We start from the raw sequence: 15,737 nt of genomic DNA, 5'->3' as shown, positions 1-15,737 counted from the left end.
CTGAAGACGCGATTTGTGAAGGAAAAAGCCAATGGTGTTGCAGGATTCACAGCAAAAGGCAGGAAGATTTTGAGATCAGGATCAAGAGAAGGAAAGAGTCAGTCAAGGATTTCATGAACATTGGAAGTGGTTTGTTGAAGAGAAGGAAAGCAGTGCAGGGTATATAGTAGTTTGAAAATGTTGCTTCCTTTCTAAGGAAGCCAGTTTTGTGTGGTCTACTTAGCAAAAAAACCTGACAGAGGACTGTAAGATTACATGTTTAAAAGCAGTAGACAATGGAGTGGAATAATTCCAAAAGTTTGTTGCAAGCAGAGTTTCAAAGATTCAGAGGTCAAGATTCAGAGCAGAGTGTCAAAGATTACTTTTCAATCTGTTCACCAAAGCAAAATGCACTATAAAAAAATTCTAGGTTTGACTTAGCAATGAATATTTTATGGTTTTACTTTCTTTTTGAACAAAATGTTTTTATTCAACTCTTTTAAAAATTGCATTTAATTAAAGCAAAAGAATGACAGACTAGCTTCACAAAGATGAAGGAATTACTAGTACGTGTTATAATCACAGACCCCATCACTAAGTGCGTAGAGCAGGTGAGGCCGTCACCCAGGACGTGAGAGCTGGATCCATCATCTCCAATGCCTGAAGGGACTCAAACACCCTTTGTCTCCTTGCAGCACTGATCTCCAGGCTGCTGGATGGCTTGGGGTGCAATCATTCTTCATTGCTTTCACTTTGAACTCTGTTATTACGAAGAAAGGAATGCCACATTATTTCAGCTAGAACAAGATTCCAAGATGGAACATACAAGTTACTCTTCTATCAGCTCTTTCCCCTCTATGCTCCATTGAATTCTAAATTCTTTGCAGATTTGTCTTTATACCAGTATACACTACCAGTATACACTACAGAGTAGTAGTTCAGGCACCTGCCTAAGAGGTGGGAAATGAGAATTTTATTTCAATAGACGAATTGCAAGCGAGTCTCCTGCTAACTACTTTTTTTAATGAAAATACTATGCACGGTAAGGTCAGTGGGGTATTTGGATTTTTGTTAAGTGATGAGAGTCTTAAGTCTCACTTAAGTGACTTTTTTTGTTTTTAGGGAAAATGTTATCACAGAAGTGAAATTAGTATTGAATAATTAAAAAACATTATTTGAGGCGTATGGAATCTTGGAGATTGTAATGATTTGTAATGGCATACAGGGACACGAAGGGCGTATTTTCTGTATTACAAACTGTCTAGTATAGATCCCTAGTTCTCCCAAGACTGAAGCTCGTAAACCCACATAGTGAGAGGCAAACTCAACCCACATTTGCTGTTTTGCACATTGAAGGAGTGTAAATAGAATAGTGGTTAATTTAGATCAGAGCAGAGGTCAAGTTCGCTGTGTTTACTGTTTCTGATGATGAACTAGGCTGGACTGTTCGCCCAGTTATGGAAAAGCTGACTGTCAGAGCAGGTACAGAGTTATCCTTCCCCTAGTATATTGTCTTAGCTTCAAGTCAAGTTTTACTCCAAAGCTACATCTGCACTATTGTGTTAATTATAGGTATAGAGATGAAGCTGCTTTCCATTTAATTTATTTTGAAGCCATGTTTCTTTTTGGCTTCCACAAGAAGTTCTAAAATTATGTTAGAAGAGTAATTACTTGTTTGTTTTTTTGTTTGTTAACCTATTGATTTAACTTACTTTTGAAAAAATATTGTAAGAGATAGAGTGAATTGGTAGTAAATTATTGAGCAAAACCTGGAGGTTAGCTCTCAGGAAGCAAAAAGTTGACATTGGGAGGCATTTGGTAATAAAATAATTTACAAAGATATGTAAAAGATAGGTATCTGCAGGTTTATAGACAGAAATCTTAAACTAGACTAAATAAAACACTGTGATATGTTTTGCAAAGAACAGTCCTCCAGTGGTGGGGATACAGTGATTTTATAACAAAGCATTTCCAGTTAAGATTGATACAGGGAGGCAGAATCACATATGCGAGGGAGAAAATAGATTTGTAAAAGTACTTTTATTTGCAGAGAGGAGGAACTGAGAGTTTGTGAACAAGAGCCTTTCTTCTGTGCAGGCTGGCATCAGTTCAGCACAGATGCGCTTACACAAATTACTGCTTGCATATGGTACCCTTGGTGAGGATAAAGCTTTATGTTTTCCATATTTTGCACATCTGCAAAACCTCTGCAGCTTATTAGTTTATTTGAGTGATTTTAAGTGACTTACAGCATGTCAGTGAGCTAAATCAGTACTGCCATTTTTAATTTAAAGACACTGTATGTGCAGTTTCCAGCAGTATGTGGATTAAAATTTCTCAGTGCTGGAGTAGGATCTGTACAGCTTTACTGACAGCAAAACCTGTGATCATGTTTGTGTGTGTGCATCATTGGCATTTTGACCACTTTCTCATATAAACCTGCCAGTATAGCATTAGTCTTTACAGTAATTAAAACTGTATTTGCCTGTTTGCATTAGGAATTCCACCTTTGCTAACACAAAAGGACTTTGATGGAGGTTAAAGAAAATACTATCCTACAAGAATCTGGAACATAGGAGTAACAGATGGAATTGTCTCTGTTTTTTCTCCATATTCTAAATCAAATCTATGTCACAAGCTGAAAAATGTTGATGAGAGAGAGCTACCGTGTGCACTTTCAAAAAGAGGTGAAAAGTACACATGTATAGGAAACATAACATGGGGTGAAGGCTTCTGAGAAAGTGGCAGTTGCCAGAAAGTTGCCAGATTCATAATTTTGTAAGAAACACAGATATCAGTCTTTACTTTCTGACCTGTGCTCTAGTGACTAGACTGTTATCCTGGTTTTTCTCTTTTTTTTTTTTTTTTCCCTGTTAATACCGACAGTAGTCATAGAAATGACACTGAATGACCAGCTACCAGGAACAGGAATTTTATCTTGACAGGGGTCTTTGGATATTTCATTAGTGATGCATTTTATATAACTAACTGCAATGCTCACATATTGAAGACAATCAGTTAACATACAGATGATCCCAAAGACTGAGATACTCCAAGTGTATTTTTAAATACGTATTTTGGCTTCCCATGAAAAAACTCCACATAGCTTTATCTAACTAAATATTGTCCCATCATTTTGAAATGAACCAAATATCTGGCATGTTTTCCATTTCTTACACAAACTGTCAGATGGTTGCTGCTACTTAAATATTGATTTCAAGCAAATAGCAGTTTCTCAGAATGATAGAAATTGTTTCAGATGAGAACATTTACTTAGATTTATCTGTAGATATGAGATCCAATCAGATGACTGAGATAATAAAAAAATCCAAAAGAGATGAGACTACAAAATAATTAAACCTTATGTGTTTTCCCAATAAGCTGCATCTGAATGAGAATGACTAGAGTACACTTACGGATGGGAAGTGTTGGGTAGAGATTGGATAGTGGTGAGCAGAGTGGAAAACTCACATGAAAGTGTAATTCCAGCCAAGGATGTAACTGTGGCTTTTTTATAGCCTTGAAGACAAGGAGGTTGACAGTAAGAATCAAGAAGCACCTGAGATTTTATCACCATAATCTCATGGGACGGTTGGGTTGGCAGGTTTTTGGCTTTTTCTTGCTTTTTTTTTGATGCTGGTATCAGGGAGACTTTATGCAAGAAATAAACTAGGTAAAGACATAATACAGATTAGGTCATTGTTCATTATTTATAAATAAATACAGTTTATGAAATAAATAGGAATGAAATAATATTCACTTGTTGAAGACCAAAGCAAATCCTTATTTTAAAACTGTTCTTGCCTTTGAAAAGACGGAATGCTTTTGTAGCTAATGAAGGCAGAGCAAGACAAGGAAAAACTGCAAATAATCCCAAGGAAGACGTTTAAAATAAGTGTTTTGCTTCCTGGTCTGTTGCCAAAAGCAAGACAGATTTTTATTCATTTGGTTACTTTTGGAAATGGTTCCTGTAAGGAGGAATCTAGGATTAGAATTAATGGGAGAACATAAATGAGAATTTCTTCTGATTTACTGCATTACTAAATACTTTTAAAATGCCAGGCAATGCGTGAGGCGGCTGGTTTTATTTACCTGTTGTTTTCTAAAAGAAAAGGAAAATGTTATCAAAAATGAATTTCAGACAATCAAGTTTCTTTCTCTAAAACCAAATAAGTAGTCTTAAAAGTGTGGGTAAAAAGTAAATTAATTATCAAAAAAATGGTTTGCACAGAAACAAGTATATTGTTTCACATGGTTTAGCACTAGCTCTTTTGTTAGAGTAGAATGTTCTTTCTCCTGCACTCTCATCTGAGGATTCATTTTCAGTTTGTCTTTCTTCTGTGGAGAAAAGATATTGATGAACAGTTGCTCATTTTACCACGTGCAGAGAAAGGACAGAATAGAGTTATAAAGAAACTGAATAGCAGCATCTGAGTAGAATAACAATCTCAGACATGCTGGCTAATGGTGACATCAGATGGCTCACTCAAAGCAATACTTATCCAGAAATCAGTGAAAATTTAAAGGGGTTGATGTTAATGTCTGTTATATTTCGAGGTCCACATCCACAATATGCCATGGGGGATGTATCCATGATATTGGTACTTCCTGTAGTCCATCCATACTATTTTGATGTATTTTGTTGCTCTCTAAATCAATTATTTTTTTATGTTTTCATGTGTTCATGCTAGGTACTGGTAAGAAACTGAAAATGCAGAAATGAATAGAGGATGATGTGCACAAACAGGCAGGATTTTAAAGTTAAACCTTACAGGGTAAACTTGGGCTTAATTTGAAAGGATATGTGAAGATTAGCTTTGATTTCTTCTTACTTATCTACTTCCTTAGCCTGGCTTACTTATTCAAAATTAAAATTGGTCACAGAAATAATCAATATTATACTCAAGCATAAAAGTATACTTATTTTTTATTCCCTTCAAGTGAAATTTGGAAGTACCATTGAAGCTTGTGTTCAAAAGAGTGTTGGGACATCAGCTGAATTTCATTTTTTGCTCAGCTGGAAGCTAGTTTCATTTTAAAAATTCCATTTAAACACAGTAATGACAGGTTCTTCCTAACCGAGTCATTCAGAATTAAACAAGAAACTAAGAACTAACCTACCTAAACCAAAAAGTTACAATGTCCTTCTTTTTGTCCTTTTTGGCTACATTGGCTGCTTGTGTTCAGTTGGTATTTCAGCAAGTATAGTACAAACTGCTTCTCCGTCAGAGGTAATTTACTCTACCTAGTGGCTTCTTTTTGCATTACTTAATGCTCCAGATTCTCCATTCAGTTTTCTTTTGGAAACTCTACATCAATCCAAGCAAAATTCATTTAATTACTTTAAAATCAGGAACAAAAATGTAAAAAAAAAAATAATTTTGAAAGGACGAAATTGGTCTCTCCTCATGCTTGATTTACATACGAAAAGTTGATAGTACGACAGTTTAAGTAGTTCTTATTGTCTCTTAGTTCTTTTGAAACTTTGTAATTAGGGAGTTTCACTCCTAAACAGGCCAAATAAATTATTATATTTAAATAGTAATACATTGTTATTTAAAAGTTAGCATAAAATGAAGGAGCACTTTAACGGGTCAAGTATACTTTTTTGACTGCTCTGTTATTTTTGGAGCATCTATACACAGAAATGTTACAAAACATGGTATTAATTCTGTAATTCTGTTTTTCTGTTGCCTACAGGGCAGCACAACTATTTATGTGCTGGAAGGAATGACTGCATAGTCGATAAAATTCGTAGGAAGAACTGTCCAGCGTGTCGCTTGAGGAAGTGCTGTCAAGCTGGGATGGTCCTGGGAGGTGAGCTGCTTTTCAAATCTGATTCAGAAAAGTGGGGAGTCAATAACACTACCTTCAATCTCTTGAGTTTAAACTTTAATACTGCAAAGGAAAGAAATACATTTTAAGGTTATTTTTGGAAGAATTATCTGATATTTAAAATAATTTAAAATTCCTTTTGATTTTTCTTTAATGAGTCTGGAAATCCTGAAAAAGAAAAATCTTTCTGTAGGAATGTCTTTTTCCTATAGTGTACCCTTACACTCTTTTTCTTGCAAGGGCAGGAATTGTGTCTTTGGTGTGTATTTGTTAATAATTTTGGATCAGAGAATTTGCTCTAGGTAAAAAATAAAGAAGGAAATTGAGATTGCCGCTAAAATCAGGAATTGGTACTATCTCCTCTTTTGTGCTCTCCATCATTGCTTTGAGCATATGTCAATAAAATGATATCCTTCTCTTCCACTGAAGAGGGCCAAACAGAGGTTGCACCAGCACCATAGACTTTGCATACTGCGTGCTGGGAATTCTCATCTTTATATTAGTTCTTGCTGTAACAGATTTACTGTTTTTTACGCAACATTAATCAAAATTGAGCACTGTCTTTGAAAACCCAGAGGGAGAGAATGGTATAGGATCAGGTAATCACATGGCAAGTTTTGCCGTGCTAACATGCAGGAATGATGTGTATTTTTTTGTATTTTTTCATGAGAACTTTAGCTATATGAAATTTTAGACCAGCACAATGCTTCAAAACACATGGCAAAGACTGTAAGAAAATGGCTATGTTAAGATGATAGAAAGAATATGTTTTCAAAGGAAATTTAAAAAAAAAAAAAGGAACAAACAAAAAACTGTTTTCATCCTAATATCATTTATTTTAGTGTATCAGACCTCTCTCACCATTCTCTCTGCTTTTTATGTATTGTTCTTTGTCGCTGGCGTTATATACTGTGCGTAAGTTCATTATCTTGCTCATCCGTGTTCATTTGTAAATTAAAATGTATATATAGTTTTCAGGCTGATATTTTCCTTGCACATCTGTACGCTTTCAGCTCCTGTAGTATTGTATGGAGTTGGAGTATTTTGCGTATTCGGTGTCATTCTTGTAGTTTATACATTTATCAGTGTTATAAATCAGCAGTTCCCAACCAGTGATCAGCTGTTGCTGGCCCTTGGTACTTCATCTTCCGCCAGCGATGGTGCTGCAGCTCCCGGGAGCAGCCAGCGGGGTGAGAGGAGGGGAGGCAATGCTGCAGTTTGGGCTGTGTTCTGTGCCCCTCAGCCTCCCCGGACCTTTGAGTCGTCTTCTCCAAACTGCATCCCTCTCACCTCACACCACTGGAGACAGACTAATGAAAGTCATCAATCTAATTAAGGTTTTGGTTTCTCACTCCCTCCTGCACCTTGGTCAGTCAGTGTTGCCTCTCAGTGAAAAATAATGGAGCTGACAAGCATGTTGGTGGCACCAGAGGGAGGAAGAGGGATGAATCAGAGAGAACCAGTGTTTCAGAGCTGGGGTAGGAGTGCATCAGAGAAACAGTATTACTGGAAAGGCAGACTTTTCACCCTGAACCTGAAGCATTGTTTGCCAGGTAACAGAAGAGTCCCTCAGGTTTGGGAGAAGGGAAAGGCAGGGGTCCAAAGTGGGCTGTGGAAAATGTGTGGTAAGAATGGAGACTTGGGAAAGGAGGACGTGGCAGGTAGAATGCCTGTCTTTCAAGGTTTCAAACAACTTGTAAAGTTGTCTTGTAATGTTTGAGCAACTTGATCTATAAAAGATATCCCTGCCCATGGCAAGGGGGTTGGACTAGATGATCTTTAAAGGTCCCTTCCGACCCAAGCCATTCTATGGTTGTAACTGGTGTAAATTAATACAGGTAAAAATTCATTCCAGGCTGTGAGTTTTGCACAGCCAAGAGTCTGATGATGATCTAATCAAAATTTTTGTGTATGATAGCCGGGACAACACCAATAACTAAACCCCAAGTATTTTAACATCACAGCCAGCACTGTTTCAACAAGCAGAAGGGTGTGTGATGACTCACTAGCATCATCTAGTTGTTGTGTTTCAGCATTGTTCTGCATCATAATTCTCCACAGGAAGAGTAGCCAGAAAGTTTGACTTTGTTCTACATTTTGCATGCATTTAGGGATGGTCGTTTTCCTACTGTTTTTTGATACATACATTTTACTCTGGGTGGAGGTACCTAAAATGAAAAAAGGTGGATGCTTTTGCTAGCAATATTGACGAGATGCTATGTCTCTATTAGTTTGTCCTCATACAAGGATGTTACGTCCTCATACTTGATACCAAAACTTGAGGATAAAGGTGCTCTGACTCTTAGTTCTTTACCATTGGGTATGAAGAGTAAAAACTTCCTCTTTGTCTTTGCATCACCTTTTTTTCTCAACCATTACTAAGCAAATATGAATAGTTTCTTTGTACTTCGATCTATCTAGGCAGTTCATTGCATTGTTTAGCCCATTTCTAAACATACCTAATCAAAGCTGTCTTCCATTTTTTGGGGTGACTGGTGTTCTTCTGGAAAGGAGAACTTTCTGGAACTTTCTGGAAAGAACTTTGCTTCTTTGGCAGCAAAAAGGAAGTAGAAGAAAACAGAGAGACAATGGAAAAAAAGGGAATATCGAATGGAACCATGACTGTGGCATCTCTAGGTTTTTCTCAGCTGCATCATGTTGAGTGTAGTATTTCGGGTGCTCTTAGTGATGTCAGCAGTTTTGAGGGAATTAGGAAGCTAATTATTCAATGCAGATTGAAATTAAGCGCTTAATACTGAAAAGAGAAGAAAAGACAAATGTAGGCAAAAAAAATGAGGAAAACGGGTGTCAGATTATATTATTTGTTAATGAGGGTTTAATATTCAAACCAACAAAAAGACTCAAGATAGACTGTTCAACCATAATGCTCTTTATACTGTTACTCTCATCTACCTTACTATCGCTCTTCTGCCATTTCCTATACTTCCTTTATTGTATCACATGAGCAATATTTCCTACCCATGATTTGCTGTACTGATCAACACAGTATGACTCACATATGGGATCCTACTGAGCTTAGATAATTTTCCCCAGGATGCAAGAATCCATAGGCAAATTTCCAGTTCATGGAACAAATTGCATATTTTTATGCAATCGGATATTTTTAACAAATCTGAATTTTAAATGCTTTAAATCTTTTCCTGTGTTTACAGCCTATTATATTTTAAGATGTTTTGTGTGTTTTCTGATTTCTGCCATTCAGAACTTACATAGACACACTTACGTTCTTTCAATCTTGTTCCATAGTTTCTTCATGCTAGCCTTCAGTTACTAAACTCAGACTTCCAGTGTTGCTTAATGGAGGTGAAAAGGACTAAGATTTTACAGGATGTTAACTACGAGATTCTGAAGGTTCTTTTTACAGTAATTAAATTAAACTTACTGCTGGGAGAAGTACACTTACCTTCCACTGAATGTTACGGATTGGCAACCTTATAGATAATAACATAATATTACATGGACAGTAATTCCATTTTCTGAGTCTGATTTCAAAGCAATTAAATGAAACTGAATTGCTGTAAAATTAATTGTAGTCAGTTGTTAGTAAATTATAGAATAGCAACAAATAACTTTAGTAACCAATTTAACTATATGGACTGCTTCTTTTTTCGTAATATGCTGAAGGAAAATATCAATGAAAGCGTATCTTTTGTAATTCCTTAATTGTCATTGGGAGCGTTAATTGTCTTTGAATTTTATCATCTCATAACTGGACACATTAATCTATCCCCTTTCTGTTTTTCTACCTAATAGGATAGCACTTTTTTTTTCTCCTATCAGTGAATCTAATTTCCCAGGCTGTCTATCAAAGATTTCTTGTTCACCTGTATTGCCAAATTATCACTTTCTTAATTGTTTCAGTCATCTTTCAGTCCATGTTGCAATGATTACATGCAGACAAATTTGAATTAATTTTCCAGGTAATATTTTCTGTGGTAGCATCAAAGGGTTTATTAAAACCAAGATGTATTACTTCTGCATTGCTGCTTTGTTCCTTTATTTTGAATACACCCTCCAAAGGTGTACACAGCTTGTTCTCCCACACAAAACGTAAGAGCATAGTGACCTTAAAATCAGAGCCACAGTGTTCTGTCAAGAATAATAAATCATTGACATCCTGATTGCAGGGTATGGAGAAGGACAGTGAGATGTTAGGCTTTTATTAGAAACCCAACCATTTTAATAGGAAATGCCTACTATCAGTAATGTCTGATTGGAAGTATGGTTCTGGATACCTAGCTAAAAGAATATTAAAATACAGAATTGTGTATTAAGGATAAAATCTTATTTGATTATGAGATTAATTTTTATTTTTTAAATTTCTTCATGTTTTCTAGGTACATGCAGTACACATGTGCTATGCAAGTACTGTTTGTAGTGATTGAGGGTAAGGGAACTGTGCGTACTAGGAAACCGCTCAAGTGGCTGGCTATCTTAAATTAATAGAAGTGTTATAGAGAAAAGGTGTGCTGTCTAAATATGCACATACGTGTTTTAATTTTAAGATAAATGTTTTCCAGAGTGGATTAATATTCTTTACGCATTTTAAGAATAAGTGGAGATATTTGTTTATCTTACAGCAGGAAATTATCTGTATATTTTTGTAAGCAGCAATTGAAAAACTAAGGTACTATCTAATCTCTATTGTTTTCCCTATGTCCTTATGAGTTTGCATTAATTTGACATGGTCTCCTTGTAGTAGATGAGAAAGTCTACCCTGAGTTATTAGTAGTCACCTCTCCAGTAGATAGGTAACAAGTTGCTTTACTGGTGGCTGTTAAGCAACATAATTAGAAATAAACATATAAGCAATTCTGCAAGCCAGTGTGACATAAATTCTGGTACATTTAATCACTTGGAAACATGGGTACTTATTAACTACTAACATTTCCGTGTGATAAGCAGTCTGTTTGGTTTCTTTCTTTACTTGTTCTCTGAACTGTAAAAGTATCTGAAGCTATTATTTCAGAAAATACCTGAAATCATTATTTATGAACTATCAAATCCATTGTTCCTTCTGTTTTGCTTCATGACTAAACAATAGTTAGTGGGAAATTCCCAGCATTTCTAGGACTATGTATAGCTCTGTTATGATAGGAATTGGCACTAAGTCTCTTGTCATAATATATTGTCTATTCTTTCGGGGTTTTTTTTTTTTGGTTCAGTTGTAACATAAGGTGTAAGCTTGTGTTTTGTTCTTTACTAACGAGTCACTAATCAAAAATATTTGTATTCTTACCACAATTGATAAAATGAGCATAAGATTTTTTGAGTACTTGATACCAATTAAGTTCACAGTTAAATTAGTGTGAGGATGACTCCTGAATTCACTGGATAAGTATAACTGAAGACCCCATCACTCATACTAACAATAAAGGGTGTTTCGTGAAATTTTGTTTAGTATATTCCCTTTGGATTTTATATACTGTCTTAATTTAAATTGAAGTTTTGCATTTTTGTGTACAGATTACTTTTTTGTGTGTGGAATGCATAAACATGCATATTTATGGCGGAATAACACAAATTATTATTTTTTTAAAAGCCCATTTTTGCTTTTTAGATTGTGTTCATCTGCTCAATCTTGTCTAGTTCACAAACAAGAGGATTGATTCTGCTTCCAGTTATACCAGTGTACATCAAGAATCATTAATTTAAGTAATAGAATTTGTTCTGTTTAAAATAAAATGATGTAAGAAATCTTTCCATGTTTGATGTATTAATTTTGCTTGAAGTTATACTTCCTGTGTACTAACAAATGTTTTGAAAAGGTCAATTTAATTCTCTGAAGTGTACATCCTAGATCTTCCAAAATGAAGACACTGCATTTTCCTAAAATTTGCTATCTTGTATGATACAAGAGCATCTGAAGAAAATGGAATAGACATGTTCCTAAGCCATTTTTGTTGAACCTTTCTATTTTAGTGTGTAGTTTGGAAGGCTGGAGCTTTCCAAGGAGGAAGGTGATAGATAAGTCTGACTATGCTGTAGTAAATAGCTGCGAATTAATTCAGAGCATGTGCTGAAGCTCAGGTGCAGTTCCCTATCCCAGTGTCCAAGTGCTTCTTTGGTGCTCTGTTTGCATTCTGAGAGCGCAACTCTACTGTTAACTAAAATAAAGTCAGTAAGAGATGGAGAGGTCTTTGTCCCCTTCCTTTGAAATGCGATAAGTTCCCTTGTTTAACCTTTCACTTGTAAATAAACGTACAGTTCTTCAAAGGCAATTTGATATGCATGTTATAAACTGGATTTTAATACAACCACATGGATGCCTACTATTAGGCTTCTATTACCTTTCACCACCTGTACTTTTAGAGTGCTTTTTGCATATTGCCATTTGATAACGTAGTTTCTCAGTGGTTCAGCAGTTTGCTCTGTGTGGATTTTCTTTTCATGCGGTGAAATTTGGTGCATCTCATTTTCTACTATTGTTAAAGGATGCTACACCTCAACAAGTGAAAATATGCACATGATTTCTGTTGGGTTTTTTTTGAGGAAATCCTTCCCCATCCTTATTATTTTCTTTAAGGTTGGAACTGTAAACTTTCTATTTTTCCTCGTTAGCAAAATGGTTTACCTTTTCTTTTTGTGTGTGTGTGTGTGTGTGTGTGTGTGTGTGTGTCATCACTGAACTTGTTTTGCAGAACTAATGATCTAACAGGGTTCTCATCACCTTTGAGAGTCTATTAAAAGTGAATGTGTTCCATGCAGCCACCTCTAGACGGATTTCTCTGTTTTTATTACAACAAATAATATGACAATATGTAACTGAGGGTTATTGTCTTTGAACCCCTGAGGTGTGATTTGCTAGGTCTGTATGTTGCACTGCCAGACTGTTGCCATGAAAGAAGTTTGCAGAGTTGTGGCCCAGAGCTCTGTATGATTGCACAGCCACAGCAGATCACAGAATCACAGAATGTTAGATGTAGTACTTGTGCTTATTTTGGAAAAGCATTTCAACTATTTTTTTTTTTAGTTAGTGTTCTTCATACCATTGCAGTATGGAAATAAGAATTGAAAATACTGAGAAATTCTCCTTTAGAAAGTGTTTTGTAAGTGTTGACATTTGGTTTTACAGTATTTCCGGCTTGTCACTCATTGCCTGGACTCTGTTTTCTTTCTTGTAAACAGAAGGAAAACTTTACATTACAGATCAAAAATAGAATTAAGCTGTGAGACTGAAAAATGCCTTTATGGAACTGGAGGAGGGGAATTTCTATGTGTAGTAATTAATTACTAGCATTTTGTTTCTGAATATTAGGGAGAAAAATAAACAGTTTCCTTAATTACCATTGAATAGAAACTGAACTGTAGAGCCAGCTGGCTCAGTTGTCGGCATATGATAGAACAGTGGGAACTGAACCAGAAAACACTTTGAGGTTACTGTAACCTAGAATTCATGGCAATAATTTTAATGGGTGGGTTCCATTCATCTCTTAGTGAAGGGAGGAGGATATGGAGGGAGAAACTCTTAAAAAATTTCCATGATTATTAATTATATAAACAGTCAAAAAAAAAGGACAGCTTATTCGGAAGACAGTTCTAATTTCCTTGTATAGAAGAAAAGTGTAATTCAGTGCTAATGTAAAATATTAGTGTTTCTGGTTAATTCTTTTTAACAGATCAACAATTTTCTTTTTCAGGTCGAAAATTCAAAAAGTTTAACAAAATTAAGGTTGTGAGAACATTAGATGTCGCACTCCAGCAGCCAGCAACCCTTCAAGATGAAAGCCAATCTCTAACCCAAAGGCTGTCCTTTTCTCCAAATCAAGAAATACAGTTTGTTCCCCCAATGATAAGTGTTCTACGAGGCATTGAGCCTGAAGTTGTTTATGCTGGTTATGACAATACAAAACCTGAAACACCAAGTTCCTTGCTGACCAGTCTAAACCATCTTTGTGAGAGGCAACTTCTTTGTGTAGTGAAATGGTCTAAATTGCTACCAGGTAATAGGACTTCTTATGTGTAGTTAATTAGTTAAGCAAATACGTCACAGGATGAGCAGTCAAAAGAGAATATTATTGTCTGCCTGTTAATTAGTTCTTAACAAATTCTAAAATGATTAAACTTCCACTTCATCAGATAATATATGCAGGAATCAAATACATTTGAAAAGGAGGGCACTCTTGAAGGAATGCGTCTGAATGTTTAAACTCACTCCAAAAAAACCCAGAAACCCAGAGTTCCTGCATGTGATTGTTATAGCAGCTCTTCCCCACTAACTCCTCAAATCTGTTTTTCAGTCTTTTAGTATAAAGAAGTGTTTATATTTCTGCATATTCTTTATTCTTATGAAAATGAATTTTTGAAAGCAACAAGTTGTAATAAATAGCACCAGTTAGGACTAAGCAGCTCACAAATGGACTGGTAACTGATTTTACAAAGAATCAAGACCGGGTTCCAAAAAAAGTCCATGTCATGTATGTATATCCACTGTATGGTTATAGGGGCCTGATCCTGGGATACATAAAAATCAATATACTGACAAGAAAGCCTGGAAATACAGTTTCATGTGAGCTCAGTTTGACACTTTACTGCTGCAGGAAGGGATAGTCCCTGTCACTGCCCTTCCCCGTTGCAACCTGTGCTGTCAGACCTCTTGTTTTACCCTCTGTAGTTTTCTGATGGCTTCATGAGCTGAACCAGTTCACTGAGGGGTGGCATGAATGTCAGAACTTGCTTGGAGGAGGTAACAGGACAGGTAATGAAGAGCAGGACCACTGCTTTCAGTGGTAGGAAGCTGATAGATTGATTCAGATACTTCATAGCAGTGTCTGAAGTTCGAAGAGCAAAAGTTATCAAAGGCAAACACAAAAATGAATACCCTTTAGTTAAGTCCAGGAAAGATACTAATATGTGGATGTTTATTTTATTACATCTGTGTCTCTTTTTAAGAATGCTAAAGTTCAAGCTATCTCTATTAAATAAGAGTTGGTTACAGAGATCATGTTACAAACTGCCATATTTTTACCAAAGGAAAATGAAATCTATTCCTACTTACTGAAATAGTCACTTCTGTCTGCTAAAATTAATTTTGGCTTGATCATTCCAAAATATTGGATCAGAACAAGAAGGCAAGAGGTTAACTACCAAGGTGAGATAGTCAGTTATTACACAAGCTTCACAAACTTTCGAGAGCTTCATCCCCAAAAGCACTTGTCTTTCTAGGTGTTCTTAGTTTTATAGCTCAAAGTTGTAATCTCAGAATACCTCCTCAACTGTTGTCTAAATTAGAATTATTAAGTATTTTAATTTTTAATTTCATTTCCAGGATTTCGGAATTTACATATTGATGATCAGATAACCCTCATCCAGTATTCCTGGATGAGTCTAATGGTTTTTGCGATGGGATGGAGATCATACAAACATGTCAGTGGTCAGATGTTATATTTTGCACCAGATCTGATTCTAAATGAGTAAGTAGACTCTGCTGTTGCATAATATAAATGACATTTTGAACTTTTGTCAATGAGAATGTGTCTTCATTGAGGCCAGGGTTTCATTCATTACTTCTTCTTTTTCAAAATTAACAGCAGATGAAAGTCCTCTGACCATGTTAAAACTCAGTAACTGTGGGAAAGGTTTATTATGTTGACACAGCCTAACAAAAAGAGTTTAAATAATACTTTTATTCACTAAGAAAAAAAAATACTATCAGAAGGTTTACCTGAATTCATCTGAATAAGATGTGAGTTCACGTTTTACAAGTGGAATTAAGTGGGATTTTCTTTTGTCATTGTTTGAGTGGGTTTTGTCAACTGTATGTAGTCTAGGATACTCAATTTTGACACTTTCTGATAAAACTCTGCTTTTCCAAAGTACATTTCGTATCTGAAAATTGTAATAATTTAGCAAGAAGAAATTTTAATATCAAGGATAAAATATATGAAACTGCTCTTTTCTGT

General features: G+C 35.6%; 1 protein-coding gene across 1 annotated transcript in view; it reads left to right on the top strand.

Moving 5' to 3' along the window:
* Nucleotides 1–15,737, top strand: part of PGR (progesterone receptor) — a 43,330-nt gene that overhangs the window by 10,089 nt on the left and 17,504 nt on the right. The window contains exons 4-6 of the mRNA XM_065832132.2: nucleotides 5,680–5,796; nucleotides 13,476–13,778; nucleotides 15,104–15,248. Coding sequence (XP_065688204.2) covers nucleotides 5,680–5,796; nucleotides 13,476–13,778; nucleotides 15,104–15,248 — 565 coding nt within the window. The remainder of the gene's footprint in view (nucleotides 1–5,679; nucleotides 5,797–13,475; nucleotides 13,779–15,103; nucleotides 15,249–15,737) is intronic.

The sequence above is a fragment of the Patagioenas fasciata genome, chromosome 1, assembly GCF_037038585.1.
Source record: "Patagioenas fasciata isolate bPatFas1 chromosome 1, bPatFas1.hap1, whole genome shotgun sequence".
NCBI classification, from domain to species: domain Eukaryota; kingdom Metazoa; phylum Chordata; class Aves; order Columbiformes; family Columbidae; genus Patagioenas; species Patagioenas fasciata.
This window is presented reverse-complemented; position numbering and strand designations above follow the sequence as displayed.